Below are 27733 nucleotides of genomic sequence, written 5' to 3'. Positions count from 1 at the left end.
GGGAAAAAGCAAGAGAGGGGAAAAGGAAGAGGAAGAGTGGGCAGCAAGGTTGAAGGAGGGGGGTGTGTACGTGAGCGTGTGAGCCAGGGTGTTGCTGGGTTTTTAATACTCAAAGCTGCCATGGACTCTTCTAGACTGATCTTCTCTCTTCTGACAGTAGGTAGTGTTTATGTTGATCTGCTGTTGTTTGTCCTCAGATATATGTTTGTGGGCGTACAGTATGAGCTCAGCTGTTACCAGAGAGGAGTTTGTGTGTTTTTCCAAGCTGTCAGCATAAAATAATTGGTGATGTACAGGTGCACGAGGGCTCAAACTCTGACTGTATCCCTCATTTAGCTGTCTCCATGTTTCACTACCTGCCCTCTTGTTGAACTTTGAAGAAGACGTTTAATTTCCTGTCCTGCTTTTGTACATTTTTCCTGCTCTATTTCCATTTGCGTGTCATAAGAGATGCAGCATGTGAAGAAGAAAGCAGAGGTTTCACTGTTGAACAAGACAAAGAAAACTGTTACTTTTGTATTCAGTAAAGCCAGCTCTGAATAGATGCATTGTGTGTTAACTCCACGCCTGTGAGCTTGTTGTCACACACAAACCGCTTCACACATGACTTAAACACACACACAAACAATTAGATACACATTCAGGAGCTTTAATCCTGAGATTTTGCAGACTTAGCCAGGCTAAGGTCAACAGCACCATTACAGCTTTTATTACTGCGCATAGAAGGGCCAGAGGAATTATAGCACATTTCATTTTGATGGTATTAGCTGGCAGCTCTCTGCAGGATGTGTCCTCTCATACTTCATTTTTTGAAGCTTCCTGCAGTCCTGCCCAGGCTCGGCTTTATCCCGTCCCGCTGCCTTTAACCGCAGAGCCTGAAATCTGTATCTGCACGTCTTCACTTACTTTTAGAAACTTTTTAAACACTTTATTTAAGCCTGTCAGTAAACTGGTCATGGTCACTTTTAAGCATCTAACTAAACATCATGGCCTACTTTAAGACTTTAAATGGGCATGAATAAAGCTGAAGCCAGGTCAGAACACAAGTCTGCTCGACGCACATGACTGTGAACATGCATTGCTCTTGTACCCACCCGCTCATGTGCATGCATGCATGCAATAATGTTGCTTCCGTATGACATATGAAAGCAACACTATTGCAAACAAGATTGAATATGTAGTCATTTTTCATGCCTGAAACCTTTGCTGTGGGGTAGTTGTCACATGAGTGAGTTACAGCTTGCTGCTAGAACAGCTTTTATTTACAATCTCCACAGTAAAGATTCACAGTAAGTGGCATTTTAGACTGTTTAAAGAAATCTGGATGAGATTTCTCTACATAGGACACTTTTTACACTTAACAGGATTTAAAAAAAAACAAGCAATGTTACATGGATGCATACACGACCTAATTGTGCTGTTGCACCATGTGTGCAGTTTGTTTCTGATAGTAAAGCTTGCATGTTTTCTAACAGAGCTTTTATGTATCAACTAAAATGCTAGTTAAATGTAGAGTACACTGTACAGATTTACATACTGAATAGTTTGTTTAAAATTACTCACCTCTAACTAGTGATTAGGTAGTGTCACTTCATACATACAGTGTTCAATACTGAGTAAAGTTAACATAATAAAGTACTTTACCAACAATTAAAACCCTTTAACTTTTTATTTCACATCAACTGTATAAACAGCCCAAATCTGACTGTAAGTCTGCCTTTGAATGTGTCAGCGCTACAGTGATTTTACAGCCTAGTTGTAGACTGATATGTAATTCTACAGGCTGATAACAGGGATAACAAGCATGACAACCTTTACATATATTTCATGTGCTTTCAATTAAGTTCCAAGGCCTCTTTTTCCTTTTTGCTAAAAATACATTTAAATTGTACTTACTTGACTATTATAAGGGGAGAAAATGCTCCGAAAACAGTCAAATTCATGACAGGTTTCCTGTGTCAGTGGGTGCATGATGTGAGGCTGCTGTGCCTTGTACAGTGTGGCTAAAGTTAGCAGTTAGCTTCAACAGCATTTGTTCCTCTCTGCAGATTAATGTTGTGCTTGATGTAGTTACTCTTCACTTCTGTTGAGTAGTTATAAATAAGTATAACCTTCAACAGTCTACATACAACTTTATTTCCAGTTATTAGTTGTAAAGAAACTAGTTTTAGTTCTGGCATACTGCAGTGTTTCTATGACATGGTAAATGCCAAGCTTTTAGTGTTTTTGTCTGGCATAGTGGCGTGGGTAAAGCTCTGTAGTGAGGAAGCGGCATTAACTGAAGCTACAGTGGCTACTAGTGGCTGGAGGTGTCTTTATAATAAAAAAATGATAATTTGGTCAGGATTTCAGGCCTGTGTTTTAAAAAATAGAAAATTAGCTAACTGACTCAGAAATCATGCATTGGTTAATTTGATTTACATCCATTTACCTGGCTAACCACACCCATCCATTAAGCTGTTTTGCATACTTGCAGCTGACCCTGGAAATAATTTTGACACTTCTAGCAGCTATATAACCTGATACATTAGATAGACCATTTAATATATTCATGGAATGGAAACACACGATTGTACAAAACTTTTAGGCATGTTTGAGCCAAAAATTGAGCCTTCAAAAGACTTGTAATGGCAATTAAGCTCCCCTAATGGCACCATCAGGTGGGAAGGAGGATTGATATAACCCTGGTCATTCTCTGGATGTCCTTGCATATTACAAGGGGCATAGGGAAATAATCTTTTAAAAATTAAAGTCCATACCTCTAGGGTGGAGTAGGTCTGGATGTGGCAAGTAAGCATAGCCTAGGGTACCTTCCGGGCAGGTAGTAGGGTTGCCACAAGCACCTTGTTGCCATAAGCCCCTGGTCATGCTGTGGTTGTTCCCAGGTGCCTGAAAACTGCTAGCGATCTTCAGGCATGTTACTAGGAGTTAAAAGGCCCAGATAAAAGAGATGCAGTTGAGCTTGACCTTGGCTTCCCAGTTTGACTGGGCCACCCTCCCCACCTCTCCAGCCCAATGTTGTGGCAATTTGAGCTCTGTGATGAGTTCTTATCACCCTGCATACCTTATACCTGCTTAGTAGCAGAAAAAAAATATTTCAGAATGATTCAACAAATGTTGTTCAGTTCTGACAAGAATACTGCTATAGCTGCTAATCTCTTCACCACCCACCATTATTTACAGGCTTGTAGTACAACTAAACCTTGTATGATTATTAGTCCGGTTATTCTCTTGCTTGGAACAAATGTTCCAGCTTGAAGCTTTGCAATGTGGATCCACCGACTCTCCATGTCACTCTGAATTTTCCATCATGAGTTCTGGCCAAGTTACTTCAGTGATTCTTTATTATTGCATTGATTTTCAGTTTTGGCCTTTTTAAAAAGTGCTAAAATTTGCAACAATACATCAAATTAAGTAATGTATAAAGATTGCATGAGGTAATGAAGAACTTAATTGTATATGCAGTTAAGTTTGAAAAAATATGTGATTTTTGGTATTTTGGGGCCGTACCCTTGCCTCGGTCCTTCAGTATATTTGGTAAACAAACAGACATCAGCCACCTCACCCTCCAGCACTCCTTAGACTCCTGGTCTTATTTTAGTTTGACTGTCGCTGCTTCCCTCACTACAACATGTGTCTAAATATAGACAGATGTCATTACAAGAGATATTTGTATCAGAGTGTTCTGGTACAGTATGATAATGACAGAGAAGTGTGAGAACTTTGCTGAAGTAGAGCGTGCATCCTGTGGCTGATCCCTCTTTGGTTCTACTTTCTATGGAGAGAAATACCTGCACCTTTTTATCTGAATCAAACAGGGACAACTGGATACACTTGAAATGCAAGTTTCATGTACAAGATGATTATAGAACAATGCATTTTTAGATGAAGACAATCATGGGCTACTTACATGAGCCTTTTTGAGTGAATGAGCCGTGTCTTTTGTTATGGTAGACAGCTTGAGAAGTGACCTGCACCCTGCCTGTCTGGACACTGTCATGTGATGCTGTGTTTGCGTGTGTTTGGTGTGTGTGCTCGTGTAGTCGTCAACAACTTACAATAGGGCCTTAGCAGAGAGGAGACGGAGGGGATTGAGAGCTGTATTAGATGCAGCCGTGACAGATGTGCAGCCAGGAGGAGGGGGCAGGGGGGTCTGGTGGAGGGATGATGATTATCAGTGTGTTTTTGTGCATGTGTGTCAGTGAGTGTATACTGCTCATACGTGCTGGTTATGTCAAAGCCTGGCATGTTTGCTGCTTGTCTCTCATCCCTGCGTTTGCATGAGCAGTGAGTGTCTGTCTGATACATGAATAAAACATGTGTTGACCTACTGAGAACATGAGGCTGCAGCACGTTAGCAACACAGAGATAAAAATGGCATACACAGGGTTTATCAAAGGTACAGAGATTAAGCTGTAGGTCAGATAAGGCCAAGCAGCGTCTAACAGTTACACGTAGTCATGGCTTTTTGTGTCTTTTAGTACGAAAATTAATGTCAATGACACCTGATCTTTCCACTTCATTTACACGCTAATGAGAACACAAAACCAGCGTCTTTAACATACTACTCAAATCCATATGTGCTCTAAAGAATGTGAAAATGGGCCACATAACAGAAATGCTCTGTTGTGTGTTGCTAGGCAGATTTCCTCCATACCTTAATGCTGTATTTCTGTAACGGATGAGATCATGTTAAAAGAATAACTCCTTTGTTCTAGTCGCCTCACTTTTAAAAGATATTAGCACATCCCAAATAAAAAAAATACAAGCTTAGAAAAAATTGGGAAAGTCTTTTTTTTACAAAAAACAAAAAAAGTGTTGCATCCCACGTTTCTGCAATTGAAGCTTTGAAATCAGGGGTTCTAAACTAGTTGGTCGGGACCTAAAAGTGGGTCAAGGAGCAGTTTACAGTGTGTGGTGAATTTGTGCTGAGAAAAATGTGTCATAGTGTCTGTGATATAAATCAGTGGTTCTAAAATGGTGTAGCAAGGCACACTGGTGTGCCTTAAGGCAAGCTGAGGTGTGCCGTGGGATTTTGTACAACCATATGTTCTTACTGCAACAATACAGCAACTAAATATACTTTAACATGTTTAAAGTTTGCTCAATTTTAGGTGTGCCTTGGGCAAATAAGGTGTGAAAACCACTGTTCAGTCAGGAACACTCTTGTCATACATTTTACCATTTGATTGCAAATGGACATAAGGCTTTACTTGGCAGGCTCTTTTCAAAAGGTCCCTGGGTTAGTCAAGCAGCATGCTTTGACTTTCCAGGGAGCACATAGCTAGAAAACTCCATAGGGATAGCTACATTTATGACAGTGTGTACTGAATACAATAAAATTACTTCAAAAGCAATTAATACACAGTAGCATGAATACCAATATGAGGGTGCAACATACTTTATGCTATAAAGGAGGAGGCTGGGGTGGTGGAGGTTAAACTTTGCCAGCAGCAGCAGTGTGGTGAATCTGCATTAAAGCAAGTAGGGATTAGTGAGAAGTATGTCATATTTAAATGGATCGCTGTGTTGTGATTGCCAGAGGCTATGTTGATATAGCTATGTTGCCTATGTAGCTTATGTATCTAACATAGCTTTGTTAGCTTTAGAGTTAGCTTTGTTAGCTTTGTTGCTTTGTGACCTACATAGCTTAGAAGGTAACGTAACTTAAGTTGCTTACGTAGCTAATGTAGCTTAGTTAGCTCTTACCTTAACTGCATTTAGTGCATTGGAATGCATTAGAGGTCACACTTTTTTCCTGTCAGTGTGCTGTTTACTCAGCTCTGTCAAATGTTTTACAATCAGGTTTTGCAGGTCAGGTTTTTGACTTGTAATTTTTGTTAGCCTAACCCTTAATTTAACATCTTATCCCAATTTATTTTGAAAGTTTTAGCATGTATTTCCTAATGACAGAGCCATAGTGGTCTGTAGGGTGTGGGGGTGGTCTGCTGTCTGTAGCTTGACTACCTTTGGATAAAAAGCTAGTTTTCAAATCAGCTGAAAATGACCAAAATGTTGTCTTGGAAAAACAGTAAAATCAAATGTACAGTATGCATGCCTGTCCTTCCGGCGCTTCTGCAATGTTTCGCTTTTAAAACATTTCAAAAAATGTTTTAAGTGTGGCATTTTTTGGGGATGTGCTATCTTTTAGTACATCATTTTCTTGCAGTAGTTCAGTACTTTGCAATAGTTTTTGTCCAATCAAATAAAAACGTTCCATTTTGATATTAATTTTTAGTTGTATAGGTAGATTTGTTCTCAATTGGTCTAGTGTCAGGGTGCAACACCACCTCCTAAATGAGAAATAGTGAAAAATTGAAGCAAAAAAATCCATAAACAATATCTTAATGGTTTGGTTTGGAGACAATATGGCCATGGTTAATTGCCACCAAAATATCATTTTGCAGTGTTGTGACAGAGATGGCCGTTGTGCAGTGATTTTGTTTGTATGAGGAGTTGAATGTATCAGGAATCTATAATTGTAGTCTATTTCCTTGTACCTTTGTGGCCTGGAAAGGTTATTTAAATGCATTAGTATCAATTTGTAATTTACAATACAATACGATACAATAACTTTATTTATCCCCGAAGGGAAATTCATTTGTCTCTTCATTTCACTTGTCTTCATTTAAAACTACTCTCTAACCACAATGTGAACTTTATGTTTTGTTACACTTCTTTTATAAAACTTTATTTACCTGCTTCACATGAGATGCAAATCTAGTAAAAAGCCAAGCACATGGCATTGCTGGTGTGTCTGCATCTGCAACTGTACACTCGGGACTGCTGCATGCTTTTACTTCACACAGTTCCATTTCAGGCAGATTTTACCTAGTAATAATCCAGAAATAACACCCTAACAATAGACATTTTTAATTAATCAAGGAATTAAACAGCTTTGTGCACTTTGGTTCCTGGCACATCACGTGCAGGGTTTATTGAGCATTAAAAGCCCTGACATGGCACTTACTGGAAAGGCTTTTACAACCAAAACATAAGCACATATTGATGTATATATATTTTTCTCCCTGCAGGATAACTGCTGTCATCATCCGTGGCTCTAAATGTCTTCTGCCATGGCAAAGCGAGAGGCTGGGAACACCAGCCCTGTGGTGCGTCAGATAGACAAGCAGTTTCTGGTCTGCAGCATCTGTCTGGATCACTACCGCAACCCTAAGGTCCTTCCCTGTCTGCACACCTTCTGTGAAAGGTGAGTATGACTACTATTGCCAAAACTCTTGATTAACTACACTCACTTTATACCAGGCCTTTATTTATCTATAATTCTGCAAGAGGCTGCCTTTTACTTCTGCAGTGTAATAAACATTACTAGGAGCGTATATATTTTGGCTAAGATATTACGAGATATTTCGATCAAAGACTTGATAATGGTACAGGGTCTACTGTAGGTCCTGTGTGCGCTGTGATTGGCTGCACCAGGATCACACCAATCCAGCCAGGGGTGGATACAGATTTATAAGACTGGGGTGGCCAAAATTGGGCACCGTCTTATGAAAGGTGGTGTTAAGTTTGTGCGAACAGATGTTCATGAATAAGTTTAATTTAAACTGTCAAGCTCTACTGATTATACCTACTTTAACTACAATTAGCTAACATTAAGGTATTGTAGATATTGTATACAAGCTATGTGTTTTATAGTTCCAGAACTCAAAAACTAAAACAGAGAGACAGCATAGAGCCTCTTAGATAAATACCATAAGGACTTAACCTTATAAACTTCCCCTAGAAATTTCTCAAAAGTTGGTCATTTATATTTCGCAGCATGGCTGTTCTGGGATCCCCCTGCCCTTCCACGAGCCTACTGCATGAGGAAAACATTAAGTAGAAACAGCACACATTCCTGCCCTTCCTTTGCCTACAAGGAAAACCTGAGGCAGGCAGAGAAGCAGCAAAAACCAAGTGCAGAGCAGGTATCAATGACAACAGAATGGCATTGATTAAGTCAGAAGCAGAATGAAGGAGGGTTGTAAAAAGCAGCTTGCAGAGAGAACAGTAAAGCATAGCCAGGCTACAGCAGTTTAAATATGGCAGCATGAGTGCAGTTGGCCAATACTGTGCTTACAGTGATGGATAACAGCTGATGAGGGCTGGCATTAGATCAGCTGATCTCAATTATATGGCTTATGCTTATTTTATATCAAAATTCAGTTTAAATGTTCACAAAAGAAAATGAGCCATGTGAAATATAAAGACAGCTAGCAGCAGCATGTTGCGCACTAAACAGCCCAAACAGCTGATTTCAGCACAAGTCCAGGTTACTTTATTTGTACCTGATGGTAGATTTATTTTGCAGCCAGTGAGATATTGGTATAAAAAATAACAAAACAGTTGTAAAATGAGACATCACATTAGGAAAAACTACTCAAAACATGCTAAACCATGATGCAAATCTCAACAATTGATGAAAGTGATAAAATGCTTAAATATGCAAAAAAAAAAAAAAAAGGGGAGCAGGTGGCCTAGTGGTTAAAGGCGCTCCCCATGTACGCGGGCAGTCGGGGTTCGAATCCGGCCGGAGGCCCTTTACCGCATGCCTCCCCCCCACCCTTGACCCTGTTTCCGACTCTATCCACTGTCCTCCCCTATCATATAAAGGCAAAAAAATGCCCAAAAAATAAATCTTTAAAAAAAAAAAAATCACCTCAGGATCATCCTCTGTCTCAGTTCTGTCTTCTGTTTGCTCATTTATGCCTCACTTTAAACTCTGTCCTGAGAATGATAAGAGAAAGCCAGGTTAACCAGCTGTTTCAGCCATCTTGCTTTTACTTTGTTACGTACAGCTGAAAAGAAACAGGAAACATGGGTTACAGAAGGTGGGGACAACAAAAAACAGGGGCCTTTGTTGCTGTTAAAATAGCAGGGTCACTGCAGCAAGGACTCCAACCATTGTTAAAAAAAAAGCCCTGCAACAGAAAGCATTGAAATCCCTGGAGCAACCTTTTTTCTGTTAAGACACCCTTGAAAATGTGAAAAAACCAAAGTCACCCCAGTTAAATTAATTAAAAAACATTCTACATCCCTATGACTGTTGAGGGATTCATATAGCAAAACAAATAATAAGATAATTCTCCAAAGCACTCTCTTAAAACAATGCCCTCATTTTCTTTGACATGTTTCAGCATCAAGCCTTCATCGGGAGGATATGTAGCCCTTAAAAGACACTTTCATGTGTTACAGCACACTTGTTGAACTGAAAACACAATTGCAAGATTCTTGAGCAGTGCATACTGATATAAGTATCATTTGTTGGCCCTCATATTGATGTAATTCAGGAAAAGGGCATGAGACAATTTTCATTATTTTCCTCAGCAGTATGTCCGATCAATTTCCTGAACTGCTTTGCCATAGTCTTAATTTTCTATCACCAAAGTCTGATTTACCCCATCAACATCCCATTTTCACAAAGTCATCATCCCACCGGCATGCTCAGCAGTGAATCCATGAGCAATGCTGAGCGCAAAGTGTGGCACGGCCGTGTGTTCTGAACTGTGTTACTGAGCTTCACCTAATCAAGCTAGTGTGTCTCTCGTGTGCATGCAAGCTGCACAGCACGCTACCTTAATTTAAAACGTGATCTTGTAATATTCTCATCTTAAGTGACAAAACCTCAGCATGTGAGCATGTAATTGAGACGACTGAGCCTCAGTAAGGTGCTTCACTTCACAGGAAATAACAACAGTATTGTAGCAGATTAAAACATTTTAAAAACTCTTTACACTCATTAGTAAGGAAGAGCCAAGGAAAGAGGCAGTCAGATAAAAGATTTTCAGTTCAGCTGAGTGAAACAGACTTTTGTTATTTGTTTGATAATTCTTAATTCTTTCAGGAGTTAGAATGAATACAGCTGCCTTAAATATCTCGGTCCCTTTTATGGAATAAAGTAAACACTAATACAGGAAATAAAGGCTATGACACTGTTTTTCTGGTGGAGATTAGTTTTGGTAAAATCAGAGATGGTCGTGTCACCTGTTGCACTGTGGAAATTTTTTTTTTTTTTTTAAATAAAACCTTTATAGACCATGGATGTTTTATACGAGTTCTAATTTTGAACATCTTGTGTGAGTTTTTTGTGCTGACATTGAGTGTTGCTTTATGAGCCAGAGTCAGGTGGGTAATCCCTAAAGGACAGAAGTCTTCTAACCATAAATTATGAGGTGTACTATATCCCAAGTTGGGGGTTTACAGTGTGTTGCTGTTTTCAGTGTTATGGACATTATTCACATTGCTGCCTTGGTAGATTAATGAAGTTCTAATTACAGCCTGATCAGCTGCCTATACACAAATAAATTCTGTGTTGCCAGTGAAACACCCTGACATTTTCCCATTTAGCCATCTTTCTATTAAAGTCAATTATCTCTGCATAAGCCTCGTACTTTCTCCTACATATAACTTTTTCTAGCTGTGCAAAGAAGCAAGAAAAACCCAATTTCTACCAAAGCTATTTCCACGCCAGTACTTATCCCCCTGTTCTATTACAGAGGAATCTTATTTACAGGTCCCCTCAGAGAAACCATGTCCACTGGAAATCCTTACCCATAATTCGTCTCTGCTGCGATAAGTGCATTCCTCGGCACCAGGGACCGTTAAAGATTCTGAGAAAAGGCTCATTGTTTGCTGGACACATTTACAATGTTTCAATCTCCCATTCCTCAGAAAGATGACACCCCCTCAGGCCATACTTACTGTGGCCTCTCGTGCAGAGGAGGTTTGTGGAAAAATAGTTGTCGTGAGGGTTGGAGGATGGAGACAGAAAAGGGAGTGCTTGTTGTTAGGTACAGAGGATAACTGGGATTTTGCTTTAAACTGGTTTACTTCTAAACCTATGATCAGACAAATATTTATGGAGCAATTTTGTATAGCCATGCACAGTGCGCAGTAAATCCTTTTTCCAGGCTGTGTAGGGGGGCATTTGCCCACCGGAGGGCAAGTTTAATCCCCTGGTTTAACTGGATGGCATGTGATCTGGAGCCCTGCTGAGGTGAACAGATTTCTGTCTGGAGCGGTACATGATGTTGCCAGACAGATGTTGTAATACCAAATGGGTTGATGTAGTTTGTAGGGGGTTTTAGGTCTGAGGTGGGGCAACCATGCTGGGCCTGGTCTGTTTGGTATGGTGTTGTATCTCTTTTAGTTTTGGTCTATTTTTGTCTTAACGCCATCATCTTTTGGCACGCTCTTTTTAAAATCCTAATTGTGTGATTACTGGTCAGAGATCAGGATCATGAGTTTGGCCTCTGCTGAGGGTTAAGCCACTGTTTGAATAATGCCAAATGAATGATGTCACCCTTATTTGGATGGGGGATTTTAGCCTTTTGTACTCTTGATTGCATGATTTTACTTGGAAGGTCAAATGTTAAAGAAGGAGCATACACAGTATGTACATCACGGTCATTTTTCTCTGATATCACATGTTGTTGTAATGCTGACTGTAAAAAGTAAAAGAAGGGATTCTTATAAGGTTGATAATTTGTAACCCTGTGACTAATCGGTCCTTAAATCAGAATCAGAATTGAGTTTTATTGTAAATTTTAACATACAAGATTATATAGCCACATACTATTCAGAAAAATATGAGGGACTATAAAAGAGCATAGCCTACTTCTGCTGTCAAAGAAAAAGAAAGACAACAATGGTCAATACTATTACATCTGTGCTAGGTGATACTTCACTATGCTAGCCTTTGCTAATGGTCAAATGAATAAGGTATTTGCTGAATGCTAGCTAGTATTTTTCTAATGGTAACAGAGGAGTAGGACAACAGCTAATGTTAGCACACAACAGTTAATTCCTGGAAACATCCCTATATGATGATGCTGCACATTTTGCTAATGGTTGAGATAGCAAGAATTTGTCAAATGCTTGCAACTATTTTGCCATTTCTAATGGCACCCGAGTTACAAGGCAGCTAAAGTTAGTATACAACAAATTCCTATGAAACATTATAGTTTGATGGCATTCTAATCCTTTGCAAATGGTCAGGTGAGAAAGAATTTAGGTAAATGCTTGCTATTTGGAGTCTATTTTTAATGGTTTCTGATGAGTAAGATAACTGTTTATTTAAGCATCACCTAATTCCCAGTGAATATTACTTTTTGATGACACAACACTATGCTCGGATCAAGTGAGCAAGAAGTTTGGTGCAAGTTTTTACTACATCTTGTGATGTCCATGACATCATGTGATGTTTGGTATTGTCAGCCTGAGTGTCTGTGTCTGTGAGTGCAGCTCAGTGATTAGAGTAATGTCACACACCTGGGCTTAGAGTGAGGAGGTTATTTGAGCTCCTGCAGTCACACAGTCTCTCTCTCTCTCTGACCTGACCTCCACACAGGTATACTACAGTTTGGTTTAGTTTTGTTAGAATAGGTTGAGGTTTAGTTCAGTTTGCATTTTACAACATTTACACACATTATCTTCACTTGTGCACATCCCACACTACTGACTCTACTGATTTACACACTTCATGCTGTAGGTATTTAATTTGGTCCTATTTGAAGTAACTAAGTAATTTAGTTTAATTTGGTCTAATTTGGCATTTCTGACTCTTTAGTTTGGTTTAATTCAGTTTATTAGTAAACTGCCTAATTTGATTATTTGATTTGGCCTAATTTGGTTTAGTTCTGCCTTATTTGGTTTAATTAGAGAATTGTTTGATTTAAATGCTTAATTTGGTTTAATGTGGCTTGATTTGAAAATAAAGACTTCTTTAAAAAACTTTGCCATGGTGTTGTCTCCCTCCTTTGCTGTGACCACTTGAGCCAGCTCTAATTTCTAGTGAGTTCCACAACAGCTATGTCAGTAATTCCTTGCAAACATTATTGTTTGATGGAATTACACAAAGCCAATCCCCCACTTATGGTCAAGTTGGCAAGAAATTTGATGACTGGTTATTACTATTCTGTCTTTCCTAATGGTGACTGAGTTGAACAACAGCTGATGTTAGCATACAACCAATTCCTAGCATATATTTATTTTTTGATGGCTCTACACTATGATAATTGTTGAGTGAGTGAGAAGTTTAGTGAATGCTAACTATTACAAAGTTTTTTTTAATGGTAACTGATGTGCAAAGTAACAGCTCATATTAGCTTAAAACTAATTCCTAGCAAATAGTACTTTTTGATGACACTACACTATGCTAATCCTAATGGTCAGGTGAGCAAGGAGTTTAATTGCTGGCTATTATTAATCCTTTCACAACAATAACTGAGTTGTACAACAGCTAATATTAGTGTAACTGTATTTCTTTGCAAACATTATTGTTTGATGGAATTACACAATGCTAATCCTCCATTTAGGCCTAATGGTCAAGTTAGCAAGAACTTTGTTGAATGCCCCTTTCTGACAGAAATTTGTGTGCTGGATGAAAAGTATGATTTACTGTAAGTTATCAACTAATTGACAACAAACCATAATCGTTTGTCAGTATCACATAATACAAACTCAAACAAAAAGTGTGGTTTATTAACTCTTTTCTGACTAGAGGTATCAAAATATAATGTACGATGAAAAATATGACATGTGGTGATCTTTTCAGTTGCCTGTCACTTAGGAAGAGGTTAAATGTTCACAACTTTTTAGATTTTTACTATAATGCTCCTGCCACCTGGAATTTGGAAGTACAAAATGTTAACAGCTTTTAAGCTAATTCAATTTGATACTTTCATTAAAGTAAATTCGTGTATTCTACTGCTTTAGGAAATAATACAAGGCTTTCTAAGCATTTTCAATCTTTTCAAACTTTTTTCCCCATGTAATTATCCACCCACTTACTATGTTTGACAGAGCAGTAGTACTTTATCTAGCTAAACATTGTTACAGTGTTGTTGACAGAGCAGTAGGATATGTTTTTTAGCCCTCAGTTGATGTAAAAACTCATGACTGTGTGGTGAAATAAATTAAACAGAATGCTGTTAGCAGTCTGCGGCTAGACTTCCTCGTGTTCAACAAGTGAGACTTATTCTCAACACTGACCTCAGGCTTCTTGCAACATTAACAACCAATTTAGTGCTAAGAGAAACTAAAGTAAACAACTGTACATCATGCAGCTGGGCAGAAGGCCAGGGGTGTGCTGTAATCTGCATAATTCAGCTGAACTCTGCTGACTGTGCATTTGGTTTTGGCTTTAAGGTATTTCATGTTAAATAGTTTACCTCCAAAGGAAAAACGGAAAACATCCTCACCATTTCTGCCTAAAGTTAGCCTCTTCAGGTCTCTGTTAGGCTAATCGTTTTGCTGGGATTCACTTATTTATAGAGGAAGTGCACATGCTTTCTCCTGAGGCGGCTGTTTTGTCGTATTGATTCTGGTTTACACATTTGCTCTATTTGCTGTGAGAAGAGACCTGTTAAGGCAGTGCTGAAGAGTTGTTTTAAGTATGTTTTAACCTCTTGGCTTTCTCTGCCTGTTCTCCCTTTTCCTTCCAGTTGCCTCCAGAACTACATTCCCCCAGAGTCCCTGACCCTCTCGTGCCCAGTGTGCCGGCAGACGTCCATCCTGCCAGAGAAAGGCGTTTGTGCTCTACAGAACAACTTCTTCATCACTAATCTCATGGAGGTTTGATTGCTGCTTTACTTCATAACTGACACAAACGTGTTGCCTAAAGAATTTTGAGGTGTATTAAGAATAATGGTGTGGTTCAAAACAAAGTCACATTAATTAAATACAAATGCAGACAAGAAATGGGGTAGAGGCTCTTTGTCTGTTTTTGTGCTGATGTTTTTAATAAGAGCTAATCTGGGCGTTAAACAAAGGGAGGTCATTTTTGTAGACTGACATCATTCTGGACTGTCCTTCTCCTTTATTGGGCTCTATTTAGGATTAGTTTTAAACTTAAGTTTCACTAAAGTTTCCAAATAGTGAGTGGGTGGTTCGCAAACTGCCCTATTGCGAAGGTAACACCCTATTGCAGTATTATGTTTGAACTCACTGAGCTCTTCAGAACAACCCATTTTGTATCACAGATGTTTGCAAATGGAGACTGCATGTCTAGGTTTTTGACTTTATACATCTGTGGCAAAGGGTCTGATTGATACACCTGAATTCAATAATTCCCCTTAAGGACTCCAGCCAAAAAAAGACTGAATGCTGTAATTAATCAAAAGGTGATTAAATTAAGTATTAGTCCTGGGGGTGTGCATACTTATCTAACCACACTTTTCTTATGTATTTTTTTATTTCTCATAAAATTGTCACAACTTTTCAGTTCAGTGAAGTTGAAATACTCATCAACATGAAAATGTTTATACACAGGCTTAAATTTCTTTTTTGCCACATAAATTGAAAAAAAAGCATACATTTGGGGCCATCTGGCCAAAAATCTTCCTTTTTTAACCCAACTTTGCTGTAATGAATTACATATTATAGACTTTATTTTGTTTCATTGTGTCAATGAAACAAAGGGAAGCATAACAGAGTTAAATATGTTTGATGTTGATGTAAATGTTTGACCAGGTCCTCCAACGAGACCCAGAGTGCTCGCGGCCGGAGGCCTGCAGCGTCCTGGAGTCAGTCAGCGCTGCTGTCGCAGGGAAGCCCCTCTGCTGCCCAAACCACGAGGGAAAGGTGAGTGATGTCTGATTCATGTCATCACCTCACTAGTTTTCCTCATCTCTTCTGTTTTGATGAATTATTGATGAAAGCACTAAATCCTACTTTCCTGCAAAGCCCACAGGAGTGAAAGCCTTTTTTTCTCACTCAGTTTGTCTCCCCCTGCAGGTGATGGAGTTCTACTGCGAGTCGTGTGAGACGGCCATGTGTTTAGACTGCACAGAGGGCGAGCACAGGGAGCATGTGACCGTTCCTCTGCGGGACGTTGTAGAACAGCACAAGGCTGCACTGAAGACACAGCTGGATGCTATTCACAGCAGGTTGAGGCTTGATAAATGGGAAAGATGTCAGAATATTTACCTCATATCAAGGCTTTTGGAAGCTTTTCATTTGTTACTGAGGAAAGTTTCAGAGTAAAAATAGATTCTGTAGCTTTGTAATTTGATCTGCATCAGAATATTACATTATATTTTGGGATCTGTATGGGTTTAAGGTTGTAGTGTCCTTATTGTCAATATTTCTAAAGGAAGATTTTCATTGTGTCACCTTCAGGCTCCCTCAGCTAACAGCAGCCATCGAGCTGGTGAGTGAGATCTCTCGGCAGCTGAATGAGAGGAAGACAGAGGCGGTGGCAGAGATCACCTGTACATTTGAGGAGCTGGAGCGGGCGCTGAATCAGCGTAAGACGGCCCTCATCACAGACCTGGAGAACATCTGCAGTGCTAAGCAGAAGGTTTGTGAAGCTACATGTTCACGTAATTTTACTAATACTGTATTGAGAGTATTGTGGCAGGGGTACACATACATCTTTGCACACTCATTGTTAGATGTAGTCAAACTTGCCCACCACATATCTAACATTACGATGAAAACACTTCAGCCCTCTGCCTTAATTTTGCTTTTTCCACTTCTTGGTTCTTCTCTCTTCTTCTTATGTTTTCCTTTTTCTTATCCTCCACTCACCTGATTTCAGGTCTTGCAGGCCCAGCTCTCATCTCTCCTGCAGGGGAAGGAACACATCCAGAGCAGCTGCAGCTTTACAGAGCAAGCTCTCAGCCATGGGAGTGCTACAGAGGTGGGCTGGCAGGTTGAAACTGGTACAAGCAAGCTTACAAACAGGTTACATCACATATGAAAATCAGCTGTTAGTTTATTTAGCAGGAGAATATGCATGTCTGTGTACAAAATATTACAGTATGAAAAGATGATTTAAGAGTCAAGGTCTCAGCGATTGATCCATATCAGAGACAAGGCGATTACACATTACAGTAACATATAGGGGTTGTGGATTTTTTTTTGTTGTTGTTTTTTTGTTTTTTTGTTTTGGAGATATTCAATGAGCAGTGGGGGTCAGACAATAGGGAGCCAAATAATCACAGCAGCATTACACTGCTTTCCACATTATTAAGCAAATTACATTTTTCTCTTATTTTCCTAAATATTCCTTGAACTCACTCTCTCTTTGGTTGAAGAACTTCAATGTTTTTGCTCCATCATCTTGGTCTGAGCTACAGGGTCATCTTAAGCTTGAGCATTGTATTAGTTTAGGAGATTTTGAGGTCAGAATTAGAGAACATTTGACCAATGTGTGCAAATTTCTCTACTGAAGCTGCTGACTTGTCTACTTATGTAGTTAATCTTTGTTGTTATGTTCTGTTTTTGGTCTTATTTGTGGAACTTATTTTGCTGCTGTCTTGGCCAGGGCTCTGCTGTTAAAGAAATGTTGTAGCTCAATGGGTTAAATAAAGGTTAAGTAAATAAAAATAAATAGTCTTGTCTTGTCATGGTGGCTCTATTATGACAGCCAACATAATAAGACATGTCCCATTACAAATGTTAAGATATTTTACGGCAAAAAATCTATAAAATATAGCTTTAATCTGATGGTAGCAGATAACTAAGCCTTATTACACTGTATTAAACTGGTGTGAAAGCCTGGCCATTAAGCCCTACCTTGATCTAACAGATAAAACAAACACATACAGAGTGAGAAAGGATTGTTTTCATAGATATTCATAGATGTGAGTTTCATAGAAATTCAGACTTTTACAGTGTTTTAATTTGAAAGTGCTACTACTGTGATAACAACAGTGATCAACTGCAGCACTTTACAGTAGTGGAGCATCAGTTTGAAGATAAATACATTCATTTCTAAGTATTTTTGAATTTTTTTCAAACTGAAGCACAAGTTGTGAGGAAAGGCATTTTAACAAAATATGTTTCTCTGTAAGTGCAGGTGCTGCTGGTTCAGAAGCAGATGAGCGAACGAGTAACAGCGCTGGCCAGACACGACTTCCCAGAGAGGCCACACCAGAATGCACACCTGGACTGTCAGGTAAACAACACTGCAGTGCGTTCTGATTCAAACTATCTTGAAGGTAGAGATGCCAGTAGGATAGGTAGATCTGGGACGCTGGAGATCACTGGAGGTGTTGTGGGACTGACTGTATGAAACACAATGAAGGGGGGCTCCTGCTTGATAGCCCTGGTAAAGTGCTGATGCTGCCCATCAGTCTGTATGATTGACTTGTGGGGGGACAATATTAAAGGCTTAACTGGGCTTAGGGATTTCCTCACAGAGCATTATCCCTTCAGCAGGGCACACATATCTTGTGTTTAATTTTAAGTCTTTCTTTAAGGGTTTTGCTATGGTAATGTAATACATATTTCCAAATATGTCAAGCCACAGTACAACAGCAATTTAACTCTTCATTTTTAAAGCCCAGTGTCCTCAGATGACTCTGGCATTAGCTACATAGTTGTTTGAGTCTCTTCACAAGTCTCTTTTTTTCCAGTCACCTTGCTTAATTGAGCTTTAAGGATTTTTTTTGCAGTCATTCATCACTGTTCATACAATAAAAGAAACCAGCAGTGAAAATCAAACTTTAGTGAACTGATCTTGCTGTGGAAAATATTCTAGATCTTGTGTGCCTTCTTCTCCAGGTGGAGACTGAAGGTCTGCGGCGCTCTATCCAGAACCTGGGCGTTCTCCTCACTACAGCCGCGGTCGCACACACCTCTGTCGCCACAGGAGAGGGCCTCCGCCATGCAGTCACTGGACAGCACCACACTATTACTGTGACAACAAAGGATAAAGTAGAGTTTTAGTTTAACCTCACATTTGACATTTACCATATGTTCAGAGTTTTACCCATTTTATTTGCATATTTCTGCTTTGATACAAATTCTAAAGCTAAGTATTAACATCAATCATGTCTGAGGAAGTTCTGGTTTTGATTCTGCAACTTTGTGCATGTAACATGTTTAACACTAGCTTTTTTGTGTTCTAAACGTTAATCAGTTACCTCTTTTTTTTGCAGGATGGGGATTTAGTACGGACAGGAAACGCAGTTTTAAAAGCAGAGATAACGTCTGTAGATGGAAACCGTGCTGCAGAGACAGAGATAACAGACAATAAGAACGGGACATATGAAGTGGGCTACACGTTACGCTCGGAGGGAGAGTACTCCTTCTCTCTGTTGCTGTATGGCCAGCCGATACGCGGCAGCCCTTTCCGCCTGCGGGCAGTCAAACCCTCAGATGTGCCGCAATCTCCAGATGATGTGAAGAGGAGGGTAAAGTCTCCCAGTGGGACCGGCGGCCACATACGGCAGAAAGCTGTGCGACGGCCTTCCAGTATGTACAGCACCACAAAGAAAAAGGAAAACCCCATAGAGGACGAGCTTATCTACAGAATGGGTAAGAGGATACAGGAGCAAAGGCATAGGTAAAGTCCCGTTTAGATTTAATCACAGGAAATAGAATCGTTTAACAGAAACTTTGCTTAAAGTTTTGAAAACAATGGCAACTGATTTTTTTGTTCTATGAATGTTTAAGTTGCCTTTAGGTTGTCTACAGTCAAGAATGACACATGTCATTTTATGTGTTCAGTTTTTGCAAGACATTTAAAGTAAAGGCAGAACACAAAGCAATTTAAAACTAACTGCATGGTCACTACCAAGAAAAGTGGAAGTTTCTGGGTTTCTGGGTCCTCCACCAAGGCGGTTATTTGATCGGCAGGGTTTGTTAGTTTGTTAGTTAGTTTGTTCGTTAGTTTGTTTGTTAGTTAGTTTGATTGTTAGCAACATAACTCAAAAAGTTGTGGATGGATTTTGATGAAATTTTCAGGAAATGTCAGAAATGGCATAAGGAAGAACTGATTAGATTTTGGGAGTGATCCGGATCACCGTCTGGATCCAGGAATATTTTAAAGGATTCTTTACTATTGGGAGATATGGCTAATGGCGGAGGTCTGCGCTTTCTGAGTGCTTTTCTAGTTTTAAATGTTTTTTAATCATTGACTAAAAAGTTATACAGTACAACATGTTGCATTGCATTTTTGCAAACATGTCCAACACAATTCTTAACTTGGCATCCTCCTTTCTGGACAGATGATTCCAACTCCTACCACAAACTTACAGAGTGAAAATGGAGTTGTTCTGACCTGATGGGCAGTATTAAAAAAATACAAACAGGAGTCTAATGAAGTTTTGTGGAATTTTGTTTCTCTACTTTATAATGTCTGGACTTGAAGGGTTTTTATGGCGGCAGTGCCGCTTCTATTGAAAGATTGTTCAACTTCCACAAATAAACCAGGGTTCACTGATCTGTCTGTGAGGGATTATCTATCATAAGCAGACCTTTCAAGTCTTTGCAAGTTCTATTTTTGAACTACAGAGGTATGAGCCCAAACCTGCTTTTACCTTGGAGGTAGAAAACCTATCTGTAAACAAGCTATGCATTGAAAGATGATCAGCACAGGAAACTTTAAGTAGGAAGCCGCACATAACATCTATTTACAAACTATGAGTGAAAGGTGAGAATGTTAAATGGCACATATATAAGTTATTAAATCTACTGTTTGACAGGTACCCGGGGCAGAGAAAAGGGGGAGTTCACGAACCTGCAGGGAATCTCAGCCACGAGTAATGGCAGAGTGGTGGTGGCAGACAGCAACAATCAGTGTATACAAGTGAGACACACACAGAGGAACAAGGACATCCATAAATGTCTCTGTAGTCATATAGAAGAGGAAAATACAGCACTATTACTGTGTTCTTGATTTGCTCGCTCTTTACTGGAACCAATTACAGATTTTCTCCAATGATGGCCAGTTTAAGATGCGTTTTGGTGTCAGAGGACGTTCTCCAGGACAGTTGCAGAGACCAACAGGTGTCACTGTGGACATGAACGGTGACATTGTGGTGGCTGACTATGACAATCGATGGGTCAGCATTTTCTCCTCTGATGGAAAGTTCAAGGTGAGACCTTATGACTTGTATTAAAACAGCGTTTTTATACATTTAGTGTATTTGTTTCCCTTCTAATAAAAGCCCTTTCTCCTTTCATCTCTCACAGAATAAGATCGGTGCAGGCCGGCTCATGGGTCCTAAGGGTGTGGCTGTGGATAAGAATGGACACATCATCATTGTGGACAACAAAGCCTGCTGCGTCTTCATCTTTCAATCAAATGGGAAGCTGGTGACCAAGTTTGGAGGCAGGGGGACGACTGATAGACAGTTTGCAGGTGAGCAGGAGGACAGACATCTTTGAAGCACTCACAGGGAGCCCTATTTATATATGCCACCATCTGACAGGGTCAGGTATATGTTGGTTTTAAAAGTTAGCTTGTGGCAGACAGCAGCATTTGAGAACATTTGTGCATGACAGCCTCTTTATAAACTCAATGAGGACAAAGAAAAGTGAAGAATTTCAATTAATTTATGTGTAATTTATGGAAAATTTGTAAACTTGAAAAGGTAATAAAAGAGTAAATAACCCCAGAAAACTAAAGGCAGCAAAACTACAAAGAGACAGAAAAGCTTGGCAAAATGGAGAGGAGTCTTTCTGCAGGCTGCAGATCATAGACATCCCCCCTTGAATACTACTACTGTGAGACACCGCCCCTGTCATAACAAAAGTGACATAATTTGCTGTAACAATGTATTTCCAGTTTCAGTTCTAGATACTGGATACATACTTAATGTTATGTAAGAGAATTTGGCTAGGTTTAGCTAGGGCTAACAAAGCTAGAATGAGCCACCGTTTGCATAACTACTTCTAGAATGGTTTAGTCTAGCTCTTGCAATTTCTCCATTTAACGTAGCTAATGTAACTTTGTTAGCTTTAGCTTTAACTAGCACAGCGTAACTTTTGTCTACATTAGCTACATAGCTTTGTTACCTATGTTAGCTTTAGCCTTAGTTCAAGTTGGCTTTATCACTAGGTTTTGCAGGTCAGGATTTTGACTTATATCTTTTGGCATTCTTACTACTTCCTTAACCCTAAAACAGAGAAAGAAATGGGGAATAGGATGCCAAAAAATGAAAAAAAAATTACAGTGAAGAACAAAGTAATACAAGAGCAGCAACAAAGAGAATGAAATAACAGATATATTATTGACTTAGAGACACAGAAAAACCCAACACTTCTTCATATTGTACTATTTTAACCATTCATGTCTGTTTAATAAAAAATATTAGAAAAAAGGAAACTGGCTCTCAATCAGGGGTTGGCTCCTGTTGTGTACTTAAAAGGATCAGCTCTTAGAACTGACTTTTTTAAGAATGACATACCACTATGGCTTGTATATTTTTATGGCTTTGTCATCTTGATCACTTAATTGTAACTATCACCCAATAAGGTTTATTTGCTAAATAGTAGATCACCATGACTAATAGAAGTATGTTGATGACAAAATGAGGAGGAAAAACTGTTCAGCTACGTATAAAACATGAAGCATTTTCTGTTTGTCCATTATTACTGCTGTTACAGAGGTAAGGAGGAGTTTTTTGTCCAATCAACAGACTGCAGTAAGTCTAGCTCCACTCTTTGGGGTCAGATAGGTACGCCTGGTACCCCAAGAGAAGGGTGCCAAAAAGTAGGGTGATACAGATCAGCCATTTTGATACTTTCCAATGGGAATACAAAACTGTTTAAGAGACAAAAAGAATGACAAAGACATAAAAGAAGCTACAAACTGACAAACACAATGGAAAAATGACAAATAAAACTACGACCAAGCGGCAAAAATATACTATAAAAGACCACAGAGTCAAATAAATAGACAGACATGACAGAAGATTTCAGAGAGTTGTAACTATAATATCAATAGATTATATGTCTCTATACAGCAGAACAGCAAGTCTTCCTGTGATATTGGATCAAGTCAAAATCTTGGTCCCCTGTAAATAAATGTATTCATTTATGGCCCCAAGTATTCCTTTGAGAATTACAGCAAAAAAAAAAAAAAAAAAAACTGCTGTGTTTTGGTATCAGTGTCTTTTTCTCCACCCATGTTGTTAACAACATTGTATCCCTGTGCTTTCATTCTTTTGCTGAGTTTACTTTAAAGCATTACATCATGTTACTTTCTGTTTAAAAATGTAAGCCTGTATACCAACAGCGAATGCCTTGACCCCTTGCTTCCCACCCAGCACACTGCGCCTGCGCTGACCACCCATCTCTTTTTCTTCTTTGCTTATCCTTTATCTCTGACCATCATTTTTTTTCTTTCTTTCTGTTCTTCCTCCTGTTTATCGATACAGAAAAACTTGGCCCAAACTATAATAAATCTGGCTCAGTTTTCAGTAAGTACTAAGTGTGGCCTTGTTGGAACCTTAATCCCACAGTGCAGTGCCCCCTCCCCTGTCTAACCCGACCCCTGATTCTGTGTCTGACTCCTGAAAACTCCGATTGTGGGTGAATTGTTGGAACACACTGTATGATAATCATCACAGAAACAAGTATATTCACATTGTAAAAACCCTTTCCCTTTTAAGGTAATGAACATTATGTCACATGCATCTTGTAGTTTGTGTTTATGATTATGAAACGATCAATGTGAATGATTTTACCACTGTGACTCCAGAGTAATGAAACTTACTTATGATCTGTGTTTGGTACCTCACAGTCAGTCAGTACGTTGACATGCAGAGTAAAGTCAAACTATGGTTATTTAACTGGACTAATGTCCTTGTTCCAGTATACAGTGGAAGAATGGATTTACTCATACTTCTTGTTGATCTTGCTAATCAAGCATTGACTGTATGTTGAACGTTGCAAAAAAAAGACAAATCATACAGCTTTATACATTTAGTGCATACTCTACACTTTACTTTTGGAACAAATGCAATGCACGCTATCTCTCCTATCACACTTATGGTTTTATGTGAACATAGAGAACTTCAGGTGTGATTAGCATTTATGCTTAACGTCTGGAAAACCTCCCATACAAAGCGTTTGGGAAGGGCAGGACTTTTCAACAAATTATTGGAAGGTGATTGGATGATTGTTCTGTCTGTCACGTTACAATCAGAGTGACAAGACGTAATGATGTAGTAGACATGCACAGCTCCAGTCATAACCTGAGCTCTACAGGCTATCACTACCTTAGTATATGATGGCACAGGTTGAAGGTGGATCAAATTCATGCCAAAGCCAGTCATGAGACATGAAAAAATATCTTCTCTACCAAGAGAAGCTTTTGGTGTGGCTTTTTGCTTGTGGAAAAAGTCATTATTACTTTGTATCTCATAATTAGGACTTTTTAATCTCAAAATTTTGATTTTTATCTCATAATTATGACTTATGATTTTTTTTGTTGTCTAACTTGCCTAATTCTTGACAGGTTGTAAAAATCTGTAAAACTTAGGAAGGTAGTGTTAGCTGTAGTAAGCTGGATAGCTAATGACAGCCACATTACAAAACTTCTGAAAGGTGTTAAAGGAGAGCAAGGTCTGGAACAACACTACCCTGCTGAGAGTAGTGGTGAAAATCACAGTAAAGTAAACTAATATGCTATTTGAAACACATTGCTAGTCCGGTCTGGTCTGACTGAGATGTGCACATGGAGGAGTAAATCCATCTCCAACCTTATCTAGGTGTCCAACTTCGAGAGAATCACTTTACTAAGTCTAATTTCAGTTAGACTACCATGTGACACACATTTAAAAGCTCTAGTCTAACAATAACACAATAATTTGACTTTTTCTAACTCTATGTAAATGTACTGACTATTACAATCAGAGCTAAGGAGCTCATTAATGGGTGATAATGGAAAAACATTGTAAAAATGTAAATAAAGTTGTTTTTCTGTCATACATCTGCTATAAGGCATCAAAGTCAGTCCCCACAAATCAGAAAAGCTAACCACCTGATCATTCAATTAGTATCTGAATATTGAAGCACCACTCATGACATTTGTTAAAATGCCTACTAACAGCATAAGGACCTGAGCAAATTACAGCAATCAGTTTCTGTTCTGTTAACAGTAAATAACCTCCCTCTCTCTCCTCGCACAGGTCCGCACTTTGTTGCAGTGAACAACAAGAATGAGATTATAGTAACAGATTTCCACAATCACTCTGTAAAGGTAAGGCATGCAAACCATTTTCCCACTGTCACACAGCATAAATATCTTAATCAGAAACCTGACCAGGATTTTATACATATACAAAGGTTTACAGTGCAGATGGAGAGTTCTTGTTCAAGTTTGGCTCCCATGGTGAAGGAAACGGACAGTTCAATGCTCCTACTGGTGTGGCTGTGGATGCTAATGGAAACATCATCGTAGCTGACTGGGGTAACAGCAGAATACAGGTAAGACTGACCGATTGTAAAATTAAAGACAGTACGATCATATTTTTAAATCTATGTAGAAGAGTGTTATGAAACACTAAAGAGAAAAATATTTTATTATAAAGAGAACACTACTATCATCTTTGTTATAATTAAAACATTAGCACCATAAGCCTCAGACCCACAGTGGCTGGCACGTTTTGCCTCATAGCCTTCAGCAGGGTGGATGACTGATGAAGGCTATGGGCCCAAAAGTGTTAAGTCTAATAATGTTGTTCTCTGAATTACAAATGTAGCTGCAGCTTTCTATTTTCTACAAGACTGTAGTCATCCTCCATGAAGTTGTGCTAGAATTAACTGCTTCAGCTATCAGGGTTAACCTTTGTAGGTTTTAGGCAGATCCTTGTCTGAATCTTGTCGGTTTCTGCAAACATCAGTTTGGAAGTATTAACATGTCAAATCCATGGCAGTGTGGATTGAGATTTAAAAAAAATCTTCTTAACAAAGGGTTGAAATGAAGTGATTGAACCTAGGTGAATAAATAGTTTAACAATTGCTTCATGGTAAATAAACAAAAAAAACCAGCAGATACACCGTGAGTGAAGAACTTGACAGAGAATGCACCAGAGAAGTGTTTAAGAGAATGCAGTAGAAGAAGCAACTCTGCATTAGTGTATCTGTCTTGATTTCTTTTGGAGGGGGGAAGGAAGGTATTCCATGTGCATGTGCAAATTAAGTGCATTAAAACTCTTACCTTTGTGTTTTTAATTGCAGGTGTTTGACAGCACAGGCTCCTTCTTATCGTACATCAACACCTCAGCAGACCCTCTGTATGGCCCCCAGGGCCTCGCTCTCACTTCAGACGGACATGTGGCTGTTGCCGACTCTGGCAACCATTGCTTTAAGGTTTACAGATATCTCCAATAAGCTGAGAAAAGACATTTGCTGACACATCACTCCTGTTTCTACAGGTTCAAATCACACATTGCTTGTGGACGTAGAGCTGCAACATGCCTGCACAGTTTACAGTGAACCCTGGACCATGAATGCATTCTTTTTCATTTTGTCCATACATGAATAAGGTTGAATTTTAGTGAGAAAGGTTTCTTTCCAACTTAGACCACCTCAGTTCAGTAATATTTCAGTGGTGATTTAGTGATTGGTTCTCTTTGAGCTCCCTCTGAGAGACAAAAAGGTCAAGATACTTTGCTCGTCAAATGAGAGTTGAAAAGGAAGATTTGAAGGAATTAAAAGCCTGCTCTTACATATTATTTATCCATGCATGGTTTTCTATATTAAACTACAAACTTGAGTATTTTTAACCAAATCGGCATCAGAAAAATGAAGTAGAAATCGTTCTCCAGGTAGTTTGGCTCTATCACACAAGTTGGACCTCGCCACTAGAAAACCTGAATTTGGCGTTACGTTATGGTTTTAGGGGGCAACACAGATGAGCAACTCTCTAATGAGCTAGCAAACAAAGCACAGCATGGAAGCAGTAGTCTTCCTCCCTGTTGTAAAGATCCTGCTTTGTGATTGAACAATGCTCAGGCTGTTTCTTGAACACTGCTGCATGTCAGTGTGCTCCCAAAGATTGACCCTGTCATTACTGCCTTTGATTCCTCATCAGTAAACACAGACAGGAATGTGGCGTTTACAGAAATGTTTCATCATATTCTGCACCTTATCACTTCAGCAAGACACCTGCACATGGAAAAAGATGTTTTCTTTGTGATTTTTAGATAACATAGATTATATGCATTAAAAGCACAATGGTAAATTGATTGATGAGGTTTTTGAAGGCATCGCAACCAGCTCCTCTCTGCTCGTCTTTCTGTTCTTTAAACCAAAACAGTCCCCCTCTAGTTCCTGCACTTTTGTGTATCATATCTAAGACCTATTGTAGTTGTAAATATACATATTTAGGTGTATATATGGATTCTGTGTCCATGTTATTTCACTATATAGCCTACTTATCAAGGATGTCGACACTGGATTATATGCGATTACATTAGAAGGTCATGCCAAGTAGTAGCCGATGAAAAGACATCAATGGTTGCATTATTTGCTGTGTTTTATTTTTTCAAAGGACTTAATTTATTTTTTATTTTATTTTCTACATAATTTGTTCTACAAATTATTTTTCTAATTGGTGCATTTTGCCAAACATTGTTGTACATAGGCCTTGTGACTTGTAGCACTGAAAGCTCGCCTCTTTCCCCAAAGCTCACATCCAGTTAAAACTTCTTTCCTTCTGCCAAAAAATAGAAAGAAATCCGTATGTTGTAGTTGAACATTGCACAAAACACAATTATTATAAGAGTTCTATTGTTTGCAAGAGTAATATATGCCTCTGTGTATAGTTATCATTGGACATAATCAGATTGTGTACTGTATATTACAATCATATTCTTGTAGTAGCTGAAGAGCACCTTTATCATGAGGATTTTTTGTATTCATTTTGTTGGTAGTTCAGTGTTTGGAGGGTTTTCCGTCTGGAGGGACACAACACCAGCTAACATGCAGTGACACAAAAAGCTCGTCACCCGTGCTTTGTGAATAAACAGTTTGTTCTTTAGCTATA

At 39.0% G+C, this 27733-nt stretch overlaps 1 protein-coding gene across 3 annotated transcripts; it reads left to right on the top strand.

Moving 5' to 3' along the window:
- trim3b (tripartite motif containing 3b) lies at positions 1 to 27733 on the top strand. 3 transcript variants are annotated; one of them, XM_041801095.1, is made up of 17 exons: positions 1 to 156; positions 7035 to 7210; positions 14448 to 14577; positions 15475 to 15585; positions 15739 to 15890; positions 16123 to 16303; positions 16544 to 16645; positions 17807 to 17905; positions 18514 to 18666; positions 18891 to 19269; positions 20439 to 20542; positions 20664 to 20831; positions 20929 to 21097; positions 23118 to 23159; positions 24873 to 24943; positions 25030 to 25170; positions 25924 to 27733. In XM_041801095.1, exons 2-17 carry the CDS (start codon positions 7065 to 7067, stop codon positions 26074 to 26076), a joined length of 2301 nt encoding a protein of 766 aa, XP_041657029.1. In that variant the 5' UTR covers positions 1 to 156; positions 7035 to 7064; the 3' UTR covers positions 26077 to 27733. The 3 variants fall into 3 exon arrangements, with proteins under 3 accessions (XP_041657029.1, XP_041657030.1, XP_041657031.1); XM_041801096.1 differs by lacking the exon at positions 23118 to 23159; XM_041801097.1 differs by lacking the exons at positions 1 to 156; positions 7035 to 7210 and adding an exon at positions 12328 to 12352.

This window comes from Cheilinus undulatus, linkage group 12 (assembly GCF_018320785.1).
Source record: "Cheilinus undulatus linkage group 12, ASM1832078v1, whole genome shotgun sequence".
NCBI classification, from domain to species: Eukaryota; Metazoa; Chordata; class Actinopteri; order Labriformes; family Labridae; genus Cheilinus; species Cheilinus undulatus.
The sequence above is the reverse complement of the archived record's forward strand: the minus strand, read 5'-3'. Positions and strand labels throughout refer to the sequence as shown.

What these genes read in the sequence shown, in the direction of transcription:
- trim3b (XM_041801095.1), top strand. Translation starts at nt 7,065, where the DNA reads ATGTCTTCTGCCATGGCAAAGCGAGAGGCTGGGAACACCAGCCCTGTG. An exon ending in CTGGATGCTATTCACAGCAG is followed by an intron (nt 15,891 to 16,122) that starts GTTGAGGCTTGA and finishes TGTCACCTTCAG; the next exon opens with GCTCCCTCAGCTAACAGCAG. An exon ending in GACTGATAGACAGTTTGCAG is followed by an intron (nt 21,098 to 23,117) that starts GTGAGCAGGAGG and finishes TTATCGATACAG; the next exon opens with AAAAACTTGGCCCAAACTAT.